General features: G+C 47.1%; 1 protein-coding gene across 2 annotated transcripts in view; it reads right to left on the bottom strand.

The window, feature by feature from the left end:
- The window catches only part of ARRDC1 (arrestin domain containing 1), a 74770-nt gene that overhangs the window by 2883 nt on the left and 45128 nt on the right, over window positions 1-26759 (bottom strand). For both annotated transcript variants that reach the window (XM_056860706.1, XM_056860707.1), the window contains exons 3-6: window positions 5371-5421; window positions 3861-4015; window positions 2181-2363; window positions 482-658 (exon numbers count right to left, since the gene is read on the bottom strand). In XM_056860706.1, the coding sequence (XP_056716684.1) occupies window positions 482-658; window positions 2181-2363; window positions 3861-4015; window positions 5371-5421 (566 nt within the window). The remainder of the gene's footprint in view (window positions 1-481; window positions 659-2180; window positions 2364-3860; window positions 4016-5370; window positions 5422-26759) is intronic.

Below are 26759 nucleotides of genomic sequence, written 5' to 3'. Positions count from 1 at the left end.
ACCAGCTTACAATCACCTTCCCTTCTTCTCCCCACAACAGACACCCTGTGGGGTAGCTGAGGCTGAGAGAGCTCTTAAGAGAACTGTGACTAGCCCAAGGTCACCCAGCTGGCTTCATGTGTGGGAGTGGGGAAACAAATCCAGTTCACCAGAGTAGCCTCCGCCGCTCATGTGGAGGAGTGGGGAATCAAACCCGGTTCTCCAGATCAGAGTCCACCCCTCCAAACCACTGCTTTTAACCACTATACCACACTGGCATTTAAAAACCAGCTGGGTGTCCTTGGGCCAGTCACAGTTCTCTCCGATCTCTCTCAGCCCCACCTACCTCACAAGGTGTCTGTTATGGGGAGAGGAAGGAAAGGAGATTGTGAGCTGGTTTGACTCTCCTTAAACGGTAGAGAAAATCGATATATAAAAACCAACTCTTCTTATGAGGCCTAGCAGCAAGACATAACAACTCTAGGCAGGACGGCGGTCTAACCTGGATGTAGTAATCGATGTGAATGAGACTGCAGCCCTGCAGAATGGACTGGGGCAGTGCCGGAACAAGGATCTGCTCCTTCCACTCGGCATGTTTCCACGCCTTCACGGCGGAGCCTTCCACCTCCGCGATGGTCCTCAGGTCATAAATCCACCGCTTGGATTTATAGGCAACTTTCTGCAAAGGAAGAAAGAGAGAGAGAGAGGCAAAAAAGAATAACTTCAATATTAGGGTGGCCAACCTCCAGGTGTTAGCTGGACATCTCCCGCTATTACATCTGATCTCCAGGCTACAGTTCCCCTGGAGAAAATGGCCGCTTTGGCAACTGGACACTATGGCATTGAAGTCCCTCCCCTCTCTAAACCCTGCCCTCCTCAGGCTCCACCCCCAAAATCTCCAGGTATTTCCCAACCTGGAGCTGGCAGCCCCATTCATCATGCTCACATTCCTGGTCCTAGCTGCTCGAAAAAGCCACCTCTGAAGAGCCAGGCTGTGAAACGCACCCTCTACCGCTGACATGGGTAACAGAAGTTGGCTGGCAGGGCCAAAGACAGAAACTGATAGGGGTGAAACCCTCTCCAAAATTACTCCCACCCTGCTGCCTTGTATGGATCCCTGACCTCTCTGCTGGGTCCAAACCGGCCACTGGAAATGTGAGTTATGTGAACGAACAACTTCCTCTACATCAACAATCCTCCATTTCTGAAATGGAAAAAGTAGGAGCCCTTCCATTTCTCCGTTTCACAAAAATAATGGAGGACTGGCCCACTAGGGGCTATCAGGCATGGTAATCAAATGGAACCTCCATATTCAGGCACGGTATTGCTCAGAGTACCAAATGCTGGGGGAGGGGGGGGAATAGAGGGTGCTACAGCCCCTTCATGACCAGCTTGAGAGTTTTTTAGATGCGGCTGGCTGCTGTTGGAAACAGACCACTGAATTGGAGGGAGCAGCCATCCCGGAAAAGTATTTCTCACCAACAAGGTCCCACTCAGTAGCTTAAGGGATAACGCTGGACTGCCAGGTTGAGACCTACGCATGGAATACTGAAGTGGGCAAGTTAGGAAAGCCACTTAAAATGATCAGGGGCATGAAGACCAAGACCTATGAAGAAAGGCTGAGGGAGTTGGGAATGTTTAGTCTGGAGAAAAGGAGGTTGAGGGGGGACATGATTGCTCTCTTTAAGGATTTGAAGGACTGTCACTTAGAGGAGGGCAGGGAGCTGTTCCTGTTGGCAGCAGAGGATAGGACTTGCAATAATGGGTTTAAATTGCAGGCGGAGAGGTACCAGCTGGATTTTAGGAAACATTTTTTTTAACAGTAAGAGTTGTTCGGCGGTGAAATCAGCTACCTAGGGAGGTGGTGAGCTCCCCCTCACTGGCAGTCTTTAAGCAGAGGCCGGACAAGCGCTTGTCAGGGATGCTCTAGGCTGATCCTGAATTGAGCAGGGGGTTGGACTAGATGGCCTGTATGGCCCTTTCCAACTGTATGATTCTATGCCCAGGAATAGTTCCAGGTTGTGCTAGAAAGCAAAATGCTATTGGCTACCTGGAACTGGTACGAAAATGGAGCTAAACATGTAAGTCATGAGTATAGATGTCCTGGGTTCCAATGCCGCTTTGCAAAGCCGTAATTCTTTGGAGGAGCGGCAGAGCGCCTAATACCCATGCGAAAGGCCCCAGGGTTCTGCCCGTCTTACCTGGATGAGACTGGCCACTATGGTGCCCGTGTCACGGCCAGATTTGTTCTCAATCTCAGTCCGCAGGTGGATGACCTGCCCCACCACGTAGCCCTTGAGGTTCGTAGTCGCCGTCACGATCACGTTGCCAGTTTTCACGAGCTTGTAGCTGAACTTCTTTGTGACCGATGCGGTGTTCAGCTGCTGCAGAGGAAGCATGCGAGGACGAGAGTGGTCAGAGGTCAAAGTGACAAGAGTGAACGCATGAGGCTGCCTCATACTGAATCAGTCCATCAAAGTGAGTACTGTCTACTCAGACCGGCAATGGCTCTCCAGGGTCTCAGGCAGGGGTCTTTCACATCACCTACTTTCCTAGTCCCTTTAACTGGAGATGCCAGGGATTGAACCTGGGACCTTCTGCATGCCAAGCAGATGTTCTACCACTGAGCCACAGCCCCTCCCTTCCCTGCTGGTAAGTTAGTCCTAGGAGTCTAGGCCTCTGGCTGCTTCTGCCACATGGGTGCAAACATGACCCGCAACAGCAACAGCAAGCAGGGCAGGAACGGCATCCACACATATCCCTCCCTGTTGCTCTCGCTGATGCCCCTCTCCCACCTCCTCCCTTTCTTCTCCACCGTGTCTGCACAAAAAGCCCAGCATAATAGCAATTTGCAGCACGCACGCACACCCTGCAACCTGGAAACCCCCTTCCCCCTTTTCCTTTCCCCTGCCAAACCCCGCTGAGAGCTTACAACGCAGCTCAGCTGGGAAAAGGAAAAAAGAAAACTTTTAAAAGGGAAAAAGAAACGTAGAGCTTAGCTCTGCCACGCGGTGACGGTGGGCGGATACTCCGCCTGCAGCCCCCCCCCCCCAGTTTCCCCTCTGAGCCAGATTAAAGTGGATTTATTTTTAATCTGGCTCAAAGGTGGTGGTGGGGGAGAACACCGGAGGCACAATGTTGTCTAGATGCTTCCAAGTCGTGGGGGGAGGGATGGGGGGCTTCCCACTGCACATGTGGGGAAAATCTGGAGCAGCGTTTATTTGCCTTCACTTGCAGAGGCTTCCTAGTGCCTTTAGTTGGAGGGAGGGACTGTGGCTCAGTGCTAGAGCATCTGTTTGGCATGCAGAAGGTCCCAGGTTCAATCCCTGGCATCTCCAGTTAAAGGGACTAGGCAAATAGGTGATGTGAAAGACCCTGGAGAGCTATGGGGAGGGGCTGTGACTCAGTTTGTAGAGCATCTGCTTGGCATGCAGAAGGTCTTGTGTTGAATTCCCGGCATCTCCAGTTAAAGGGACTAGGCAAGCAGGTGATGTGAAAGACCTCTGCCTGAGACCCTGGAGAGCTGCTGCTGTTCTGAATAGACAATATTGATTTTGATGGACCAAGGGTCTGATTCAGTATAAGGGAGCTTCATGTGTTCATGTGTAATACTGGGTATACATTTATATTTGGAGCAAAATACACAGTGCACTGGGTACCCAAGACTGGATCCCCCAAACGTGCGTTTTAGCCTGGAACAGCAAGCAGGGAGTAGTGGGATGGGGGAAAATGGATCAGTGTTGCAATCTGGGGAAGAGGTTGACTCTCTTGCCCCCGTACGGTTACCCTGATCAAAAAACTGCAAGGGAAAAGGTAATCACCAAAGCAATTTGAAGACAATCACATGCACATTCGCCCCTGCCCCCTTTGCCCCTCCTTACCTCAATTTCGGGGATATCGTTCAGATTCAGTGGGCAAAGGACATAGAAGATCTTGCTGCATTTGTGATCCTTGGAGAATCTCGGGGTCTCTATCACAGCTTTGACCTGGTGTACGACTTTCCCAAAGGGCCCTTCAAAGGATGTGGGCGCTGAAGCTGGTTTCAAAGGAAGAAAAGGGAAGATGGGCAGAAAGCCAAGACGCCTTGCCAAAAAATGCAGCCTGGTGCATGCCCTTGGTGCTAGAAGGGGAGAAATTCTGAACCAGAATTTAACTTCTCTGTATCAACAGAAAATTCAGTTGTGGGATCAGTGCTACACCAGCATGGTGTAGTGGTTAGGAGCGGTGGACTCTGATCTGGAGAACTAGGATTGATTCCCCATTCCTCCACATGAGCGGCAGAGGCTAATCTGGTGAACTGGATTTGTTTCCCCACTCCTACACACGAAGCCAGCTGGGGGACCTTGGGCTAGTCACAGCTCTCTCAGCCTCACCTACCTCACAGGGTGTCTGTTGTGGGGAGGGGGAGGGATGGTGTCTGTAAGCCGGTTTGAATCTTCCTTAAGTGGTAGAGAAAGTCGGTATATAAAAACCAACTTTTTCTTATTATTATTTATTTAATTTTTATCTTCTCCTTCCTCCAAATAGCTCAGGAAGGCATGCATGGTTCTCTCTCTTGCACCAACCCTGTGAGGTAGGTTAAGATGCAACAGCCTGAGGTCATCCATTGAGCTTCATGGTCTGAATGGGGATTTGAACCCAGTCCCCCCCACCCCCCAACTTCAGCTCTACCCTTTAACTGGCATACCACTCTGGCTCTCACTCTTCATTCCCCTTGCTCCAAGGAGTCCCAGGTAGAACCCTTGAGCATTATCCTACTGTGAGAAAGGTTAGGCTAAGAGAATACCCAATTATTGCTGTTTTTAAAGGATCTGTGTTATAGTTAAACTGTGGAACTCCCTATCCCAGGATGTGGTGATGGCTGCCAACTTGGAAGGCTTTAAGAGGGGAGTGGGCATGTTCATGAAGGAGAGGGGTATCCATTGCTACTAGTTAAAATGGATACTGGTCATGATGCATACCTATTCTCTCCAGGATCAGAGGAGCATGCCTATTATATTAGGTGCTGTGGAACAAAGGCAGGTTGGTGCTGCTGCAGTCGCCTTGTTTGTGGCTTCCTAGAGGCACCTGGTTGGCCACTGTGTGAACAGACTGCTAGACTTGATGGGCGTTGGTCTGATTTGGCATGGCCTTTCTTATGTTAATTACAACTTATCCCTGGTTTTGAAAGCAAAGTTTTAGCTACTTGAGAGGCCATCTTGGCTGATGTCTGCACAACGGTGTTTGAAATACTTTTTAAAAATGTGTTTGTATGGAAAGAATCGGCATTCATCACTCCTGGAGACCCAAAATGGGAGGGGGGCATTAAATCAACAGGGAGTCTGACATCACAGTACAATTACCAGCCCTGATCTCGGCCTCATCTGGGAAGCAGAAGAAACTGCTCCATACCTGGCAGCAGAAACTGGAAGGGAAAGGTGTGCTCGCCGGCGGTCAGGAACCCTGTGGAAAAAAAGACAGGATTTGAAGTGAACCAGCATCCTATTTATTTATTGGACTTTTATGCCACCCTTTACTGACCAGATCAGGCTCAGAGAGGCTCACAAACAGTTTCAACACAATTTAAAACCAACCACAATATACAATTAAAACTATAACAATGACTTTAAAATCCAGGGCACCCTTAAACCATAACAATAACCATATAGCAATAGTGGGAAACCGTACAGAGGGGAATAAAACATATTCCAAAAAACAGTAAATAAAATAAATCCAACAAATAATAAAGGGAAGGGAGGGAAGGGTGGCCAGCAAGATGGAAACCGTCAGTGCCCTCAACCATATGCCTTGTGCAACAACTCAGTCTTACAGGCCCTGCAGAATTGATTCCGGTCCCACGGGGCTCGGATCTCACTTGGCAGGGCATTCCACCAGGCCGGGGCCACAGCCAAAAAGGCCCTGGCCCTGGCTGAGGACCGCAAGATGCTTTTCCGGTCAGAGATCACCAGTAAGTTGTCTTCAGCTGAGCGAAGTACTCTTTGGGGGGGTATATTGAGAGAGGCAGTCCCGCAAGTACGACTGTTTAGGGCTCTGAAGGTCAATACCAAAACCTTAAACCTGATCTGGTACTCAATCTGGAGCCAGTGCAACTGGAGGAGCATAAGTGCCCTCCATGAGATCCCCGAAAGGACCCACCCTGCCACATTCTGGACCAGTTGAAGTTTCCGGAGCAGCCTTAAGGGAAGCCCTGCCAAGAGCGAGTTACAGTAGTCTACCCTGGAGGTGACCGTTGCATGGATCACTGTGGCTAGGTCAGGGCAAGAGACGTAGAGCACCAGCAACCTAATCTGGCAAAGAAGATAAAATGCCACTCTGGCGAAAGGCTGTGGCAACTCAGCTAATTTTCTACACTGCTAGTGGACATGCTCAAAAGTTAGTTTATTTTGGGACAAGATCTTGCGAGAGACAGAATTAATCACACAATATCATTTATTTTACGGTCAGTTGACCAAAAAATGAACAGATCTAATCAGGAGTAACATAATTTTACAATAAAAGCAGTATCAATCAGTCAGAGAATCCACAAAGTAAAATATATCAATAAAATCCCGTATCTAAACAGACAAATGGCAATCGTATTTTGGCAAATACGCTAGTTTTTAAAATGTTTATCATTCAGATTTTATCTATTAATCACGCAATGCATAGTCCCTCATGATGCCTTAATTGTCCTACTAGAAAAATTTGATAAACAACAACTCTCTACCCAAAAAAGGGAACTGATTTCAATACTGCTACTGGAAGCAAAATTTCTGATTGCCTCGTACCAGAAAAAAGCAAAGATGCCTTCTACTGGCCAGTGGTATGAGGAGGTGTGGAACCTTTTAATTTTAGATAAGGTATCTTCACAACTCAAAATAATAAATAACTTACCTTACTCTACAAACTTTTAAAATAGACGGCTGCCTTTTCTAAAATATGCAGAAAAGGGGGCAGCATGAAATAAAGGATGCCCACGAAACTATCGTATAATTTGCATTTATTAAGTTCTGCTAAGTGAATACAACAAATGGTACGATTTCTGCACAAAGTACTGATGGGTAAGATTGGAACATATATTGGAACCGAGTATTGAAACACATCTCGACTGTACGATGTTTAACCTACTGCTGTATTTTTATTTTGTTGTTATAAAATAAACTTAAAATAAAGATATTGTCGAAGGCTTTCACGGTCAGAGTTCATTGGTTCTTGTAGGTTATCCGGGCTGTGTGACCGTGGTCTTGGTATTTTCTTTCCCGGGAAACACAGCCCGGATAACCTACAAGAACCAATTAAAATAAAGAGTTTTTTTAAAAATGCCACTCTGGCTACATTGGCAACCTGTCACCCAAGCTCCTGATGGACGCTGCTGGTGTTAATTGCACACTGCCAAGCGCCGGGAGCTGGCACCTCAGCCCCACATCTCCCTGGCCACAGAGTCTCCGCCAATGGTGGATTCAATTTCAGCCAAATATGTAAGGCAGACTGCCAAACTAGAGCTCTCTGCTTATTTCCGACAAAAGGAGACGATCAGGCTGGATTCTACCCATCCGCAGCAACAGTCTTCATAGCAACGGTAGCTGTCGAGAACACATTCTCCCTGGGATAGGAAACAAACACGTGTCCGTATGCAAACACACCAGAAACAGGGCCAAAGCATTACAGCCGACACCTTGAAATGCCAAGGTGGGATATTCTGTACATTGGAAGAAAGGCTCAATCGTTTACAGTTCAGGGCATGCAGACGAACAGAGTTGGATTCATACGGAAGAAGAGGAGAGATACATACAGGGGCACTAATATAACATGCCAACGGGGCCAATTCCAGCCTCAGCCATTCAGTAGCCCCCTCCTAGGCCAACCTGTCAAACAGAACATGCGGCCAGGCTAGGGTTGCCAGCTCCGAGATGGGGAATACCTGGAGATTTTTGGGACGGAGCCTGAGGTTTGGGGAGGGGAGGGACTTCAATGCCATAGAGTTCAATTGCCAAAGCGGCCATTTCTCCAGGTGAACTGATCTCTATCGTCTGGAGATCAGTTGTAACAGCAGAAGATCTCCAGCTACTACCTGGAGGTTGGCAACCCTACGCCAGGCCCACCGCCTTTTGCTTGCCTGCAGCCACAGCAGCATTTGGGGTGTTCTAGGGTACTTTGCACAGGGCTACAAGCAAGGACTTTGTGAAGTTAGTGGGCCCAGAATATTTTGGACCAGTCCATGGTTTCTTGACAAGAGTCACCAGAAAAGACAATCATGCTAGGAAAAGTTGAAGTTGAAGGCAGCAGGAAAATGTCCTCCAAAACAATCTATCCTTAACAGCCTTGCTCAGATCCTGCAAACTGAGGGTCTTGGCTTCCTTTATAGAGTCAATCCATCTCTTGTTGGGTCTTTCTCTTTTCCTGCTGCCTTCAACTTTTCCTAGCATGACTGTCTTTTCCAGTGACTCTTGTCTTCTCATAATGTGACCAAAGTACAACAGCCTCAGTTTAGTCATTTTAGCTTCTAGGGTCAGTTCCAGCTTGATCTGATCTATAACCCATTGATTTGTTTTTTTGGGCAGTCCACGGTATCCGTAACACTCTCCTCCAACACTACATTTCAAAGGAATCTTTCTTCCTATCAGCTTTCCTCGTTGTCCGCCATTTGTTATCCTGTCCCAATAGATGGCCAGTCCCTTTAATTATAAGATATTCCTGCCCATTAGCTATAGGCCTGATACAGAAGCACCACATTGAAAGATAGCAGGAAAACAGAACCTTGATGGATGAATTCTCAACCCTACATCAGAGACCGCGTTAAGCGAAGTCTGCCCAATACCTCATTTGGCCACTAGGTGGTAATCAGCAGCAGCTTTTCGACCGCATGTGCATTTGGGAGGAAGGACTTGCTTCTCCCATAGCTTATTCAAGGTAGCGGCACAACCCATCTTGGGACACTCTTTGAAATGGCTTGCTCCCATAGAAGTACACACAGGATCGTGTGTCTGTGGGTGAGCAGGCATGTGATTGGGCTTCATGAACATGGGTGTCATTTAGCACTTGGTAAAGATTTTGCTCCCGATGCATCAATTGCTGTTTGCTGAACGGCTTTTTAAAATCACGTCTCTTAATTTGCTGGGGCATGATGCCGTTTTACTGTGCAGTTTTGGAGATGTTTTGTGTTTGTCTTCTGATCGAGCCAGCGTGGAGTAGTGGTTGAGAGCGGCGTGCTCTAATCTGGAGAACAGGTTTGGTTCCCCCACTCCTACACAGGAAGTCTGCTGGGTGACCTTGGGCTAGTCACAGTCCTCTCCGAACTCTCTCAGCCCCACCTACCTCACAAGGTGTCTGTTGTGGGAAGAGGAAGGGAAGGAGATTGTAAGCCGGTTTGAGACTCCTTAAAGGTAGAGAAAACTGGGGTAGACAAACCAGCTCCTCTTCTTTTATTGTCAGACTCTTTGAGCATCTTTTAGAGGCAGTGGCTAATAAATACCACAAATCAATAAATGGGGCCCTTTTTACCATTAATCTCCTTCAGGAAAGCAAGCAGTTTTAAAACCTGAAAGAGTTTTGTATTCAGCAAGCAAGTCCACACATGTGGGAGGATCGATAGGCTAGCCAGCCAAGCAAAGTGAATGGTGTCGGTATAGTGGTCAGAACATTTGAGTAGGATCTGGAAGATCCAAGTTCAAATCCTCACTATGCCATGGAAGCTTGCTGGGTGACCTTGGGCTGGTTACACACACTCAGTCTAGCCTACCTCACAGGGTTGTTGTGAGGGTAAAATGGAGGAGAATGATGATATAAACCACTCTGGGTCCTCAATGGGGAAAGAGGTAGGGTATAAACGTAAGTCAATAAAATGAACTTGCTTCAATGGATTTGTTCAACGTTCTTGAACACTGGAATAAGGGAGTGAAATTTTAGAAGAAGAAGAAGAGTTGGTGTTTTATATGCTGACTTTATCTACCATTTAAGGAAGAATCAAACCAACTTACAATCACCTTCCCTTCCCCTCCCCACAACAGACACCCTGTGAGGTAGGTGGGACTGAGAGAGTTTGGAGAGAACTGTGACTAGGCCACCTGGCCCACCTGGCTTCATGTGTAGGAGTGAAGAAACCAACCCAGTACACCCGATTAGCAACTGCTGCTCATGCGGAGGAGTGGGGAATCAAACCCGTTTCTCCAGATTAGAGTCCACTGCTCCTAACCACTGCTCTTAACCACTACACCACGCTGGCTCTCAAGGCAGATTTTAGTTTAGAAAAAGAAGATTAAAGCAGTTAAACCAATTATGCACTAGATGGAGAAAGCCAAGACTGAGTTTTGTCTCCCCCACAATACTAGAATATAGGAGTAATCCAGTGCAATTGATGGGCAGCAGATTCAGGACAGAAAACAGAAAACTACTCATTGTACAAAGAATTACCTTATGGAACTTCACTGCCACTCTATATGGCTCAGGCCACTGGGATAAATGGCTTTAAAGGGGGACCGGGCAAATTCACGGACAAAGAAGTAGTCCTTCAATAGAGGGATGCTGTACGAAGACTTAAAGATGCTACCTGCAGGCCTGACTCACTAGGAAGAAGCCGTTTGCAGATCTAGCTACTTGCACAATAACTTGTCACAGGAGGAAGGTAAACCAGGATCAGGGCGGGATTTAGATTTGATGAGGCCCTACGCTATTGAAGGTACTGGGGCCCTTTATATGTCCAGCTGTCCTTTGTCAACAACAAATTGTCGCTGTTTTTTGTGTTGAATATATGCTGTATGGCAATTTATGGACCTAATAGGTATCTACAGCCATTTGCACATAACAAAATATGTATTTTATCAAAGTAATTGTTGAACTGAAATACAATTAAGAAGAAGTATATTAATAGTGTAATAATTATTAAGCTCTAACTTAAAATGATTTTTATTCATAACAATGCAGGCACCCTATATATAGAAATGAGCCAACCAGTGATATTTTAGGGAGCAGGCTAGCAGGCGGGGCCCATTACTTACATCATAGGAGCCTACACAACACAAAACACTGTTGCTGTATGTAGGTTTTATTTTATTTGTTTTTTATCTTATATTTTGGAAATGTACATCCAGTGTTTTTTTTCCTTTAAATGTTTGGGGGGCCCCCAAGAGAGTGGGGCCCTAAGCTATAGCTTGTTTAGCTTATACGTAAATCCGGCACTGGAGGATCTTGCACTAGCAGCATGTTTCCCCTGTCCCAGGCAACCTCATCACAGAGGAGGAGGAAGAAATAAGCATAACTGGAGGGTATGAAGATGAGCCGTTTCAGACCACACCACAGCCTACCGTAAGTAGAGGGGGGGGGGTATTCCAGCCGGCTGCTGGCCAAGGTTGCTGTAATCTTGACACTGTAAACTAAGGTTTACTTTCGCCAAGGACACTGTTTGCTAAAGAAGGATCCTTCCAGCACAAGCTATTGTTATGAGGACTCTAAGCAGGTTTCCTTGCACGGATCAAAGGTATGTTTGCAGAAAGGAGGAGCCTAGGATACTTGGCTCATTATAAAGAGCTGACGTCTTTCTGCTGCCTTAGAGTTAAAAGTTAGTCACAGCAGGCTCTCTTCGACAACAGGCTTCTTGCTTGTACTGGCCTTTCTCTACCAGACCCTAAACTGCCTTAGGGCATCCAACTGCCTGCCTGCTGCCATCGGCACGACCCTACTACATTTATAAGGTGATCTCTTCAGAGGATTTTTGGGGTGCCCCTGCGGCCCAAGGCTGGCTCAAGTTTTTTTTTGGGAGGTTGGGAGGGGAAGCGCTAGGCAAGATAGGCCAACAGCCCCTCCCCAAGCATCACTGCCTTCTCATGCACAAGCATCCCTTCCTGGGGAAATGAAGAGAAGAAGGAGAAGAGTTGGTTTTTACATGCCGACTTTCTCTACCTTTTAAGGAGAGTCAAAGCGGCTTACAATCTCCCTCCCTTCCCCCTCCCCACAACAGACACCTTGTGAGGTCGGTGGGGCGGAGAGAGCTCAGAGAGAACCGTGACCAGCCCAAGGTCGCCCAGCAGGCTTCATGTGGAGGGGTGGGGAATCAAACCCGGTTCATCAGATTAGAGTCCGCCGCTCTTAACCACTACCCCACACCAGCTCCGGTGAATAGAGCACAAGTCTTTCATGCTCCTCTAAGCCTCCCAGAGCAAGGTTAAAAGGAATGTAAAAGATCGCAGGGTCCTCTGGAGAGAACCCCCAGTTCTTGTGGGAACGGATGGGCCAAGTATCTGTGCCAGGCAATGAACTCCAGCAAATGCCCCTCCGAGCTGCCCGCCAATGCCAGCTCTGCCACACAAGGTTAGGCAGGTGGGTTTATTTTTAACCATTTGTACCTCATCTATCCCCAGAGGGCCCAAGGGCTAGCAGAAATCAAACCATTACATAAAAACCAGTCCAAATAACATAATTTTTTTAAAAAAAACAACCCAGCCCACCAAACACCTAAATTATCTACAAACACAAACATTCTACAACCAACATAACTGAACAGCAAAAGAAAACTCATTAACCCCAATACTAAACACCAAGCCCTTTGTAAAAGAAATGTTTTACAGGTCCCTCCTGAGATAGAATAAAAATGAAGACTGTTACCCGGCCTCAAGCAGCAAAAGGGTACTACATAGGAGAGCCAGCATGGTGTAGTGGTTAAGAGCGGTGGTTAGGAGCGGTGGACTCTAATCTGGAGAACCGGGTTCGATTCCCCAACTCCTCCACATGAGCGGTGGACTCTAATCCGGTGAACCGTGTTGGGTTTCCCCACTCCTCCACATGAAGCCAGCAGGGTGACCCTGGGCTAGTCACAGCTCACTTCGAGCTCTCACAATCTCACCTACCTCACAGGGAGTCTGTTGTGGGAAGCAGAAGGGAAGGTGATTGTAAGCCGGTTTGATCCTTCCTTAAGTGGTAGAGAAAGTCGGCATATAAAAAACCAACTCTTCTTCTTCTAGGACAAACTTCTGGTGAAGTTTGGCAGGCAAAAGAAAGGTGTTATTAACACTCAGAATCCAGGAATCTAGAATCCCCAGACCTAGAACCACATTTAGCCAAGAAGTTAAAGGCTGAGAGGCCGCACCCACAACAAGAAGGTTCCCCACCCTACAGCCCAGGAAGAGGAGCTAGTTTTGAAATGAAAGAAATGAAGCAATTTGTGGCTAACTCAACGGCGTTCAGAGAGTTCGTTTTGCATAAAGTGCTGGGAAATTTGGGGAACTCTATTAATAGATCAATCAGGTCAATAAGTAACTGCTGTCTAAACTGCATACACACGGAAAGGAAAAGGAAGTGTGCTAACAAGTCCCACTAGAACTAGCAAGGATGACAAAGCCAACTTAAAACCTTTGCTCATCATTTGTGGTCATCCGTCTGAAGCAGATGTTGCTGATTCACCTGCAGACGCCTCAGAGGGCCAAACCAGACTCTGTATGCGTGGTATAGAGAAAGTGGACAGAGAGAAGCTTTTCCCCCTCTCTCATAACACCAGAACGAGGGGTCATCTGCTGAAGCTGGAGGGTGACATTGTGAAGCTCCCTGCCCTGGGATGTGGTGACGGCTGCCAACTCGGAAGGCTTTAAGAGGGGAGTGGACATGTTCATGGAGGAGAGGGCTATCCATGGCTACTAGTCAAAATGAGTACTAGTCATGATGCATACCTATTCTCTCCAGGATCAGAGAAGCATGTCTATATATGTGGAACACAGGCAGGCTAATGCTGCTGCAGTCATCTTGTTTGTGGGCTTCCTAGAGGCATCTGATTAGTCATTGTGTGAACAGATGCTGTACTTGACGGGCCTTGGTCTGATCCAGCATGGCCTTTCTTATGTTCTTATGAACTGAGAGTGCTGCAGAGTTAAATTGTGGAACTCCCTGCCCCAAAGATGTGGTGATGGCGGCCAACTTGGAAGGCTTGAAGAGGGGAGTGGACATGTTCATGAAGGAGAGGGCTATTCATGGCTACTAGTCAAAATGGCTACTAGTCATGATGCATATCTGTTCTCTCCAGGATCAGAGGAGCATGCCTATTATACTAGATGCTATAGTCACATTATGAGAAGACAAGAGTCACTGGAAAAGACAATCATGCTAGGAAAAGTTGAGGGCAGCAGGAAAAGAGGAAGACCCAACAAGAGATGGATTGACTCAATAAAGGAAGCCATGGCCCTCAATTTGCAAGACCTGAGCAAGGCTGTTTAAAATAGGATGTTTTGGAGGACACTGATTCATAGGGTCACCATGAGTCGGAAGGGACTTGACGGTACTGAATACACACACAAGGTATGCATAGAGGTTTCGATCTCCTGGGTTGGGGGGCTGTGCTGCCAGGACACCCATTCCTACCAAGGTTGTATAACATCTTCACTAAAGGTGTCTAGGAGGAAGGTGAATGTTGCTTTCATTTTGCAAGACATTTGGTCCATCTGCTTTCGTTCAATGCTGCTGTTTTACATGGTGGATTTTCTTCTTCCGGCTTTTTGTCGGTCAGTTATGGATTTTAATGGAGGTAAGCATGAAACAAAAGCAATTTGCATATATTATCACAGTAATCCTTACAACAGCTCTTAAGGCAAGCCAGTATGGTTCTCCCCATATTACAGAAGGGGGGGGGAATGAGGATGAGAGTCCTTAGGTTTGCCGAAGCCCGTCAAAGCAAGCTTGTGACTCCCCAGTAAGTTCTGAGCCAAGAGCTCAGAGTTTGCAGCTCCTTCTCTTTGCCGCCAGCTCTCATTTTCATTTTTAAGGTTAATTGGTAGCTACTTCGAGCAAATCTGTTATGAAAAGCAGGAGAGATATTTAATAAACAAACCAAGGAAGCTAACAGTTCTTTGCAGAACTTTGCCTGTCCAAATTACACCGCTGACCTTGCAACATGAAATGGGCAATTCAGGAATGCTGAAAGCAGCCCACGTAAAACACTGAGAACTCCCAATCCTCCTTCTGGATTATGAGAAACATTATTTGTTTAAAGCTGCCCACGATTTTTGCAGGACTGCCAACAGTATCTCTTTATCGGTTTGCTTTGGCTGGATGTGTGTCCTCCTTCACAAGGGAACCCCAGGGGCTCCATGCTGAGGCTGGCTAGGCATGGAACTGGAGTAGCATAGCTGCTTAAGAGCTCACTTGCCAAAAGTCCCTGGTTCAGGTCTCACTCGGCCAAGTGAATTGCCCCGGGCAAAACACTCTCTTCACTTGGAAGATGGGGATAATATGGCCTTAACAGAAAAGGCTGGTTGGAAGGATTGCTGCAGTCTGAACACCAAGGACGTTGTATGGATGGAAAGTACTGCTGTAACTGGAAAAGGCTGTGGCTCAGTCCTCAAGAGTTTGCTTTGCACACAGGTTTCTAGTTTGAGCATCTCCAGCAGCAAGGTCCAAAACAGACCTTTCTGTGCCCAAGATCCTGGACAGTCACTGCCAGTCAAAGCAGGCATAAAGGATCTCTACAGACCAAGGATGGGTTTCCTAAAAAAAGAAAAAGAAATAAAAAGAAAAAGAAAGAGGAGGAGCAGCAGCAGAAGCAGCAGCAGAAGAAGAACAAGAAGAGTTGGTTTTTACATGCCGGCTTTCTCTACCGCTTAAGGAAGAATCAAACCGGCTTACAATCACCTCCCCTCCCCACAACAGACGCCCTGTGAGGTAGGTGGGGCTGAGAGAGTGTGATTAGCCCAAGGTCACCCAGCTGGCTTCATGCATAGGAGTGGGGGGAAAAATCCAGTTCACCAGATTAGCCTCCGTCGCTCATGTGGAATCAAACCCGGTTCTCCAGATCAGAGTTTACCGCTCCAAACCACTCCTCTTAACCACTACACCACGCTGGCATCAGCAAGACAAGAGCCTCTCTCTCTCTCTCATCCTGTCATCCTCAAGATTCCCCACCGTCATACAACACTGCCTGCCCCTCCCCATTCTTTTTTCCCCTTTTTCGCTTGATCATTCAAAAAAAGGGAGAATGTGGAACGAGAAACCCCAATGTCAGCTGCATTGGCAATACCCATCAAAAGGGTTTTGTGTGGCAGGTAAGCCCCGGGAGCTCACACAGCCTCTCCGAGAACTTGCTTCCTTCCCAGAAGCCCAAACAAAGAAGCCAGTGTGTCTGTACACAAAAGCTTTTCCAGAAAAATTTGCTCGCGGCTAAAAATACCTCCAAGATTGAGAGTGGGGGGAAGGTCACTATGCATGGAGAGGTGGCTCGATTGGATTCCACCTGTAACTGGTCTCTTGCCGTGTCCTCTCCCGCACGCTTGCGCATTCGTGCGCACACGTCCTCAGAGCAGGAAGTCGGAGCTGAGGCAGCTCTTAACACATACAGAAGAAATAGTAGACTTATGACTTGCTGGGAAGATGCATGGCGTTCTGGGGTTGAGCAAGGGGTCCCAAGTTGGGCCAAGAGGCGGAAGACCGTGGAAACAGTTAAAAGTGTTTGCTGTATAGCAGGGCTTCTTAACACTTTCACCCGAGACATTTTTACGCGACCCCCGGGTATATAGGTATATAAGATAGGTATACAAATCAAACATTTACTGACAATAAATCGTAAAGAAATTTATTTAAAAACAATTACTTGGTATACATATAATTTTACCATTTATTAAAGATGGAAGCAAATTTGCATACTAATGAGATGGACGGGCTTGTTTTCGTGACCCCCACATTCAGTTACGGGACCCCATATGGGTTTAAGAAGCTTTGCTGTATAGCACTCAACAACTTCAACTGAGCGGCGACAGAATTAATGCTCCAGCACAGACTTCCACACAGTTAAGGGAACCCAGTAGAGTGGGGGAGGAAGACAAGAGGTTTTATAACCTAGGGAGGTGGTGCGCTCCCCCTCACAGGCAGTCTTTAAGCAGAGGCTGGACAAGCACTTGTCAAGGATGCCCTAGGCCAGCGGTTCCCAAACTGTACTCCACGGAGCATTTGGTGCTCCGCAAGACATCTAGTGCTCCATGAAGTGACTGGAAAGAAAAATAAATAAAATAAACGTGACCAGATCTCAAAATTGTGAATTTTTGCAGCCGTGAACTGTCTGTAGGTAAGTATCGAGTGGAAATTATTTAGCTCCAGCAGTGTGCTGTGAAGCAGTAACTATAAAGGGCTAGCCGGCATTCATTGTGCCAAACTCCAAGTTCGCCATCTGTTGCCCATCATATCGGCCGTATATAGGGGCTAGGTGAAAATTAGTGCCCCGTGACGAATTTCTCTCCTGAAAAGTGCTCCATGACTCAAAAAGTTTGAGAACCGCTGCTCTAGGCTGATCCTGCATTAAGTGGGGGGTTGGACTAGATGTCCTGTATGGCCCCTTCCAACTCTATCATTCTATGATTCTAAGTATGGAAAGAGGCAGAGCTTTTAAAATTAAAATTGTTACCCGTGGAGGCAGTCTAGCTTATTTTAAAGCCTTTGACTTGTGCTTAGGCTATACTACTGGCAGCAACAAGTGGCGACGTTTGCTTGGGACTATATCGTGCTAGGAATGCTCCCTGTAAACACTGCATGTTAAAATGCTCCTCTCCTAAGAGGGGGGGGAATAATTCACTGCACATAGAAATGGCTTTTCAGTGAAATTATGAGGACAAAGGTGGTAGCTTTCTACTTGCATGGCAAGGTTGTTGTTGTTGTTTTTAAGTACAGGAGTATACCCAGCAAAATTTTCATAGGTAAATAAATGAAGTTGCTGCCTTATACTGAATCAGACCGCAGGTCCATCAAATTCAGTATGAAAACTATAGCTTTTAAAAGTACATTCCAAGAATCACTGCCCTAAGCAGACATCCCACCCACTCACCCACCAGTGGTATCGCTTGGGACTCTTCTCCACTTTTCGTTTTTATTTACTCTGCAACAGCCCATCGAGCAGAGTACTATACAAATTTACCAAGAAAAACGCAGTCACCTAACAATAATGTTTTATTATTATTGATATAGACTGCCATTAACCAGACAGGTAAAATCCTAATATATGGCAAAGAGTAATAATTGCCCTTATCCATAAGAATGGGGATAAAAATGATCCGAGTAACTATCCTTCTATTTGTTTACTAACTGTACTGGAGAAAATATATGCCTCTATCTATCCTGTTATGTCGTTTACTTGACTAAATTTCCCCAGAGGATATTCTTGGCCCCGAGCCGGCAGGCTTCATTAAAGGACGACTGACAATTGATCATTGTATATTATTATATCATTTGGCTAAAAAACATACAGCCGTTACAAAAGGGTGCCTTTATGTGGCCTTTGTAGATCTACAAACACCCTTTGATTCAGTACCAAGGAAATGCCTATGGGAAAAACTAGGGAGGACCTCCATCAATTGGAGACTTTTTGTGGTTAACGCGAAGATGTTATGAACCCCCAGCTGCCCATGGTTACCCAGTTTAAATATCCTGGGGTTTATTTTCGGTCTGATATGCTCTGGACAACCCATATTAGAAACGCACGAACCAAAGAGCTGATACCACTGTATTTAACAGTGAAGTAGGATCCCCTTTCCTGTATGGAGCACCTTTGTGGGTTGAAGCCTGTAGAGAATCAATTGATACCCTTTTGAACTATTTATTTTGCCAAATTGCTGGTGCTCCTAATTGTATTGCCGGAATTTCTCTGCGTGCAGAATTGGGCCTTAGATCCCTTGAAGCTCAGATTTGGGCCACAGTATTTAGACTCTGGGTTAAGAGTCTATTCTCCACGAAGTCGAATGGATACTTACACCAACTGCAAGCTGATTCTTATCAGAGCTCATGGAGCAAATTGGTTGAAAGTCGTATCCAGATTTTAGGAATCTCTATGATTTAAAAGATCATGGGCCATCAGCAGCTCTTTCTTTACTCTTGAGTTGCTTGCAAAAACTGAAAAAAGTATTTGATCCCCTGCTAAATTTGCCCGTTTCCCCTCTGACAAAGAAATGACCAGTCCATAATTTTAATGGTAGGTCTATTGTAGCTGTGAGAGACAGAATAACAACAGGAAAAACCCCAGAAACCCAGAAGACAAAAGTCAGAGTTTGAGGTGCATTATAATGAGTGAAATAAGTATTTGATCCCCTATCAACCAGCCAGAAAATGGGTCAAGGATGGTTATTCCAGCATGACAATGACCCAAAACACATGGCCAAGGCAACAAAGGAGTGGCTCAAGAAGAAGCACATTAAGGCCCTGGAGTGGCCTAGCCAGTCTCCAGACCTTAATCCCATCGAAAATCTGTGGAGGGAGCTGAAGGTTCGAATAGCTACACATCAGCCTCGAAATCTTACTGACTTGGAGAGGATCTGCAAAGAGGAGTGGGACAAAATACCCCCTGAGATGTGTGCAAACCTGGTGGCCACCTACAAGAAACGTCTGACCTCTGTAATTGCCAACAAGGGTTTTGCCACCAAGTACTAAGTCATCTTTTGCAAAGGGATCAAATACTTATTTCACTCATTATAATGCACATCAATCTGACTTTTGTCTTCTGGGTTTCTGGGGGTTTCCTGTTGTTATTCTGTCTCTCACAGCTACAATAGACCTACCATTAAAATTATGGACTGGGCATTTCTTCATCAGAGGGCAAATGGGCAAATTCAGCAGGGGATCAAATACTTTTCCCCCCTCACTGTAAGAGCATGTATTGTATGTTCACCTTTATACCTAAATTTAATGCTGCCACAATCTCTTCCAACATACTTTGACTTCCTGGTAATCCCACACTACAAATGATTATTTACGTTGGCTAGATTGAATGCCATTCTGTCAGGGGAATGATTGGGTTGTTTAAATAAGGTGCCGTATTCTGAGCAAGTGTGTCAATGTGGGTCTGGTCAAATAGACGCCCCTCAACAGTCTCTATTCAGCTGTGACCTGCTCAATGTGGCAAGAGATAGATGGATAACACCTTTTATCTGGGACCCTAAGTGTGAATTGGATAATTAGAGGTTTCTTTTAGCAGGTGTGAATTTTAACACTACGGTGGCAGTTGCCCAGTTTTCCCCCCAGTTGATTAAGATTAAAAATTATTAATCCTCAATTGTTTATGCAGATATTTATGAATATATATTCATATTCTTTTAGTCTTAGTGTGACACTGTTCAGAGCAGAATTGGATTTATGAGCAGTATCATTAAAGTATTATTGATCTTATTTACATGCATCCTCAACACTTCAAAATAAACCTCATATCTGCCACAGTGCATGAATGGGCACACCCAGTTGTACCAGCATGGTGTAGTGGTTAAGGACGGTGGTTTGGAGCAGTGGACTCTGATCTGGAGTACCGGGTTTGATTCCCCACTCCTACACATGAGTGGCGGACACTAATCTGGTGAACCGCGTTGGTTTCCCCAATCCTACACATGAAGTCAGCTGGGTGACCTTGGGCTAGTCACAGCTCTCTTCGAGCTTTCTCAACCCCACCTACCTCACAGGGTGTCTGTTGTGGGGAGGGGAAGGAAAGGTGATTGTAAGCAGGTTTGATTCTTCCTAAAGTGGGAGAGAAAGTCGGCATATAAAACCCAACTCTTCTTCTTCTACATGGTGTCTTAGGGCCTAACCAGATGAATCCACAACCGAATCCCTCAAGCATTTTTTTAATGAATCAGTAGCAGCCCCAAGCACGCTCCCCCCCATCACCACGCATAAAGGTTATATGTTTCAAAGCCACAACATGGGGGAGCAGGTTTCCCCACCTGACTCTTTCCCACGTCTACATGACTCTCCAGAGTTGCTGTTTGCCCCACTGGGAGGGAGACACAGAGAGCACTAGTACGTCACCTAGATGCTGGCTCCCCAAGCTGCTTTTGGCCCCACTAGGGGAATCAGAGAATGAAAAAACCAGGGCAGGTTGAATCCACTATGCTGCAGCCCTGATTGACATTAGGGGCTGTGGCTCAATAGTACAGCATCTGCTTGGCATGCAGAAGGTCCCAGGCTCAATCCCCGGCATCTCCAGTTAAAGGGACTAGGCAAGTGGGTGACTTGAAAGACCTCTGCCTGAGACCCTGGAGAGCCTCTACCGGCCTGAGTAGACAATACTGACTTTGATGGACCAAGGGTCTGATTCAATATAAGGCAGCTTCATGTGCTGGCTATTTACCAGCACCAAGACATTCAGAACATCCAGCTATGGCCTTCCAGCGAGTTTGACTCTTAAGTTGTCATTCACATTTATTTGTAAATACATGTGCATTAGCAACAAGGTGCGATCCACTCATCACAGCTCAGAAATTAGGCTTCTGGAAAGGGGAAGTGCACTGAAAACCTGATCAGTGAAGCCAGAGCGACAGCTGTTCTTTTTTAAATCCCCAGGATGTTCCCCAAAAGCCAGAACAGGGATAAAGATTTATCAAGACACATACAAAATAAATAAGAATCGCCACTGGAAAAAGAGGAGCCGCTGACATACATGTGCAAACATTTCTCTCCCCACCCTGACTTCAGGAAGAGCTTTACTGCTGCAGTCTGCAGCACAGGATTTTCCCATCAGCAACAAGAGCGTTTCTCCCAACATGCAATTTCAAGGACCCCCTTGAAATTGGAGATTCAGTCCGACCAGCCTTCAAAGCAACACATTTCAGGTTTGAAAAGTGGGCATTAGCATTCCTAGCTAAACTCCAGTTGCAAGTCACAGATTGCAAACAACCGAGCACCCGTCTGCCATCTCCACGGGAGCCTGGCCCTTGAGTAAGCTACAATTAGCCATCCCCAAAGAAGGGTCATTGGAGAAGAGTCTAGAGAAGGGCTCCTGCCAGTCCTTGCAGGCTCTGAAGTTGAGGATGTGGCGTTGGAGGGAGGAAGACTAAATCCCCAGCCAAGGCCAGAAAATCGAGAACACGGGTCCAATGCCCCAATTTCAGCATTTTCTGATCCTCCAAGAGACCTCCCCATCAGCAGCCTACTTCATCCTTTTCTGAAGCTCCCTGCACTTTTCCAAATTTTCAACACAGGTTAGAACTCAAGGATATATGGGAGAGGCTTGTATGAAGCTGCCTTTGTCGCACCATCGGTCCACATAGCCCATCATTGCCTGCTTAGACTGGCAGAAGCTCTCCAAGAGAATTAAGGGGGTTGACATTAACAGTTAGCATTCTGAAAAGCACTTCACCAACATCCTTACAACAGCCCTTTAAGGTAGGCCAGTTTTTTTGCCGCCAAGCTGTAGTTGACATAGCAAATCTAGAGTTTCCAAGGCAAGAGATGAACAGAGGTGGTTTGCCAAGGCCTGCCTCTGCATAGCAACCCTGGGCTTCCTTGGTGGTCACCTATCCAAATACTAACCAGGGCTGGCCCTCCTTAGCTTCCAAGATCAGGTGAGCCTGGGCTATCCGGGAAAGGTAAGCCAGTATTATCCCCATATTGCAGAAGGGACAGAAGCTGAGAGAGAAGAGCTTGGCTAAGTTTACATAGCATAAAGACAGCGTGGTTTAGTGATTGAACTCACCGGGTGCCTGTTGTGGGGAGGGGAAGGGAAGGCGAGTGTAAGCCGGTTTGATTCTTCCTTAAGTGGTAGAGGAAGTCGGCATATAAAAAACAACTATTCTTCTAGAAGAATGCAAGCGATACACTCCCAGGTCAGAGGATCGCAGACCTGTTACATACACAGAACGCTCCCTCCTCTCTCACTGCAGCCAAGGACCTCCCCGCTACACAAATGTTTTCTTGAATCAATCCAATGTGCTTTATTAAACACAGAAAGTTCCCTGAGATTGTATTTCAAGGGCAAGCCTACAAAATAATTCTGGTTAGCAACACAGATTTCCTTCTCTTGCTTGAAGCCCCTTCTCCCCTGATCGGCCCTTTTATTTCTTCGCCTCCTTCCCCTTCACCTGCCCGGGAGCCACAGTTCATCTCTGATATTTGGAAACAAAGTTTAAAAGAAGCATTCTGTGCAATCCAAATGCCTGCTTCCAGCTCAAGAGATAACCTTCTGCAGGGCAGGCAAGGACCTCTGGCCTCATCCCTCACATCACATGAACACGTGAAACTGCCTTATATTGAATCAGACCCCTCGGTCCATCAAAGTCAGTATTGTCTACTCAGACCGGCAGCAGCTCTCCAGGGTCTCAGGCCTCAGAGGTCTTTCACATCACCTGCTTGCCTAATCCCTTTAACTGGAGATGCCGGGGATTGAACCTGGGACCTGCTGCATGCAAAGCAGAGGCTGTACCACTGAGCCACAGCCTCTTCCCCTCCACATCCAATCTTGAACGCCTTCTAGCTTAGCAAAGGAGCCTCCCCAGTACTTCTGGCTCCCTTCTCCTCCTCCGAGGGCCAAGTTCCATGCAGGCTGCGGGACAAAGGCCAGGTTTCCACTGACTTCAATGCAGGCCTGTCATCCCCTTCCTACGCCCATTCAGGTGGCTGCTACCTGAGCGGGCAAGCCTGTCCCGTGATGCACTCGGCTGGATTGTTTGAGAACAATGCAGGGGCGAAGGGTGGAGCCTTTGATGCGGTCAGGTTTCAGAGGCAGAAAAGGAGAGATCGTCCCGGCTTTGCAGAACGACGGAGAAGCACAGGCAGGAGGAAGCTGTGCGTCCCCGCTCATAAGGGCAGTGCAGAACCTAAGCCAGGGAGACTTCCATGCAAGCTGCACAAGGGCTGCAGGACTCGATCGCTGTCGGCTCCATGCGGGCTGGACAAGGGCAGGCATTCCACAGAGCGAAGGTCACGGTGCTCGGGAAACAAAGCAGACTGTTGTGAAGAGTGCCAGGAGGAGGGGGGGAAATGCTTTCCGAAGCAAAAGAGGGAAGCCATTGGACGGGAAGGCTCCTACCCCACCGCCTCACCCCAAGGTGGTACAGCGATGGTCAGTACAACCATCTGAAGTGCTCCTGTATCATTATATTAGTAGTCAATCATAATAGCACAGTAGGAGGTTGAAAGTTTAAAGCAGTGTGTTTATTAGGCCCGATAGACACACCGGGTGAAAACTGCCCAGAGCGCAGGACAGTTTTACACACCCGAACAAAGGATTGCAAGAACAGAATATTGTCGAAGGCTTTCACGGTCAGAGTTCATTGGTTCTTGTAGGTTATCCGGGCTGTGTATCCACAGCTGCTGGCAAAACGTCAGGAAAGAAAATACCAAGACCACGGTTACACAGCCCGGATAACCTACAAGAACCAATGATTGCAAGAACCTTTATAACTTCTGGTCGGGGGCGTTACAATTGCGTAGATTCAATGCACATTGGGTGTCTATTCCAATATCTCATTAGAACAGCCTATAGATATTGCCCGAGGCTGTCTCTAAGCAAGCACTTGGTCTTGTGATCCACATTCCTAACAGTGAAGGTAAGACACTGTTTTTCTCTACTGCGGAAAGCCCGTACCAGGCAAGTATGTAATCTGTTGGCTTCCTATAGTTGTGGATGCCAACGTTCCCAAAGCTTCCATGTGTGTGCAGAATATATCTTGTCTGATGCTATGCTCTATACCTGAGCATAGCACCTCATAACTTTGTGAGTGTTCATACATGTGAAAGAATATATGTTTTCCCATATAAATGAAGTTTATAGGCACTTCACATCCACCTTCTAATCGAAGAAACAAGGATGTTTATGTATGAAGAAGAAGAAGAGTTGGGCTTTATATGCCGGCTTTCTCTACCACTTAAGGGAGAATCAAACCGGCTTAACAATCACCTTCCCTTCCCCTCCGCACAACAGACACCCTGGCAGGTGGGTGGGGCGGAGAGAGTGTGACTAGCCCAAGGTCACCCAGCTGGCTTCGTGTGGAGGAGTGGGGAAACAAATCCAGGTTAGCTTCCGCCACTCATGGGGAGGAGTGGGGGATCAAACCCGGTTCTCCAGATCAGACTCCACCGCTCCAAACAACCGCTCTTAACCCCTACACCATGCTGTAAGCTTGCCCATCGCCACAGTTTGAGATACTGAAAGCGATGCCAGGCAAAAACCTGTTCAAACAAAGGAGCACCACCCACAGTTAAAAGGAAACGCACTTTTTGTTGCTGTTACAGGAACGCGACCTGAACAGCAAAGCAGCCTGCCCCTGCTTTAACAATCCACTGATCAACCGATCAGTTGGATTAATTCAGTGGATTAAACACACAGCCCTCTTTTAAAAGCAATTCAGGCAAAAACGCCCACACTTACAAACTTGTGGGACACATAATCAATTTGTGGATCTCACTGTCCTCCGGTATGGTCCAGGTGGCTTTGAAAGGGAATTTGATGGAGGTGGCTTTCTTTCCCTTAGCTATGAGGGCTAAGTGGAACCTGCATGTTCAGAGGCAGTCTACCTCTGAATACTAGCAGCTGGCAGGAGACAACGTCAGAGGGAGGGTCTGGGTCTCCGCATTCAGCTTGTAGGCCTTCTGGGGAATCTGGTTGACCACTGTGTGTGTGTGCGTTGGGTGGGGGGGAACAGATGCTGGACTAGGAGGTCTAATAGTTCACAAACCAGTGAAGACTCAGTGCCGTTTGAGAGTAAGTGAACAGAGCAAAGAGACTTTGACAATGTGTACTAATGGGAGGGGAGGCTCTTGAAGCAATCCTTGGTAGGCTAACAGCAGGAGTCCCCAAGAGTGCCTCCATTTTCATCTGCAAAACCTCGGAGGGTGCAGAAAGCCACCACAGTAAAGCAGTAAAGTCAGCGTCCCCCCCACCACCACAGCCCAATAAATCAGTTTCACGTGGAGTGCCAGGGAAAGTTGAATTCCTCACAAGGCTCTAAGCGAGAAGCCAGGAAAATCTGCTCCAAGCCTTCCCTCCTCGAGCCCCCTGGAGACCTTTTGCCTCTTCAGACAGCCGGTTAACCCACTTATACAGCGATAATCTCTTCCCAAGGGAATATTCTTAGCGGCACATTTTCATTAATATTTTACTTCTGCCGCTTAAGAGACAACAAGTGTTAGTGGCCTGGAATCAACACCCCCCTCCCCTTGTCGCTCAGGTATCTGAAAGTCTTCGCATTTGGTGTTGTGTGTAGGGTTGCCAGGTCCCTCTTTGCAACCGGAGGGAGGTTTTTGGAGTGGAGCCTGAGGAGGGTGGGGTTTGGGGAGGGGAGGGACATCAATGCCATAGAGTCCAATTGCCAAAGCAGCTATTTTCTCCAGGGGAACTGGTCTCTTATCGGCTGGAGATCAGTTGTAATACCAGGAGATCTCCTGCCAGTACCTGGAGGTTAACATACAACAAGGTGCAAAAGTACAAACTTTATGTGCTAAAGTACAAACTTTATGTGCTTTTGCACCTTGTTGTATGTTTCGCTCCTGTACTAAGTTCCTTATCCTTTGATATTGGTACAGTGGTGCCTTTTTCTCTCCACTCCAGTACCTGGAGGTTGGCAACCCTAGTTGTGAGCGACCGCAAAAAAAGTGGTGCTATGGAGACAGCAAGCGGACAGGGAGCCTCGCACACTTGTAGTCTTAGCACACTAAACCGGTTCTCCTTCCCCTCCTAAAATTCCCAAGGCAAAGCAAACACCGTGCTCGCCCTAGAGATGCCAAAGCCTAAAGCGACATTGCTCTGCACTCAGACAGAACATCCCAGCTCACTGGGTTTTGGTTCAGACAGCGGGGACCAAAGTGCTTCCTGGAGGGAAAGAAAGGGTCACTGTACTCCTTCTTGCCAGCCACATCATACCTGGGCCAGCTGGATGACGCCAGGTGCTGCCCCACACCTCCTCGCTGTCCCAACTATGGGAGGGGGGGGGACACTCTGGGTCAGGCAGCTCCACCAGGGTGCCACAGAAAGTTAAATGGCCAATCTCTGTGTGCAACTTTCTTTAAATGGGTGAGAGTTAAATGCTTGGGAGTCCTATTAGATCCAGGTCTCCTCGTTGAAAAGGGGGAAATGCAGTAGTGAGAAA

Source organism: Euleptes europaea, chromosome 14, assembly GCF_029931775.1.
Source record: "Euleptes europaea isolate rEulEur1 chromosome 14, rEulEur1.hap1, whole genome shotgun sequence".
Classification (NCBI taxonomy): Eukaryota; Metazoa; Chordata; class Lepidosauria; order Squamata; family Sphaerodactylidae; genus Euleptes; species Euleptes europaea.
This window is presented reverse-complemented; position numbering and strand designations above follow the sequence as displayed.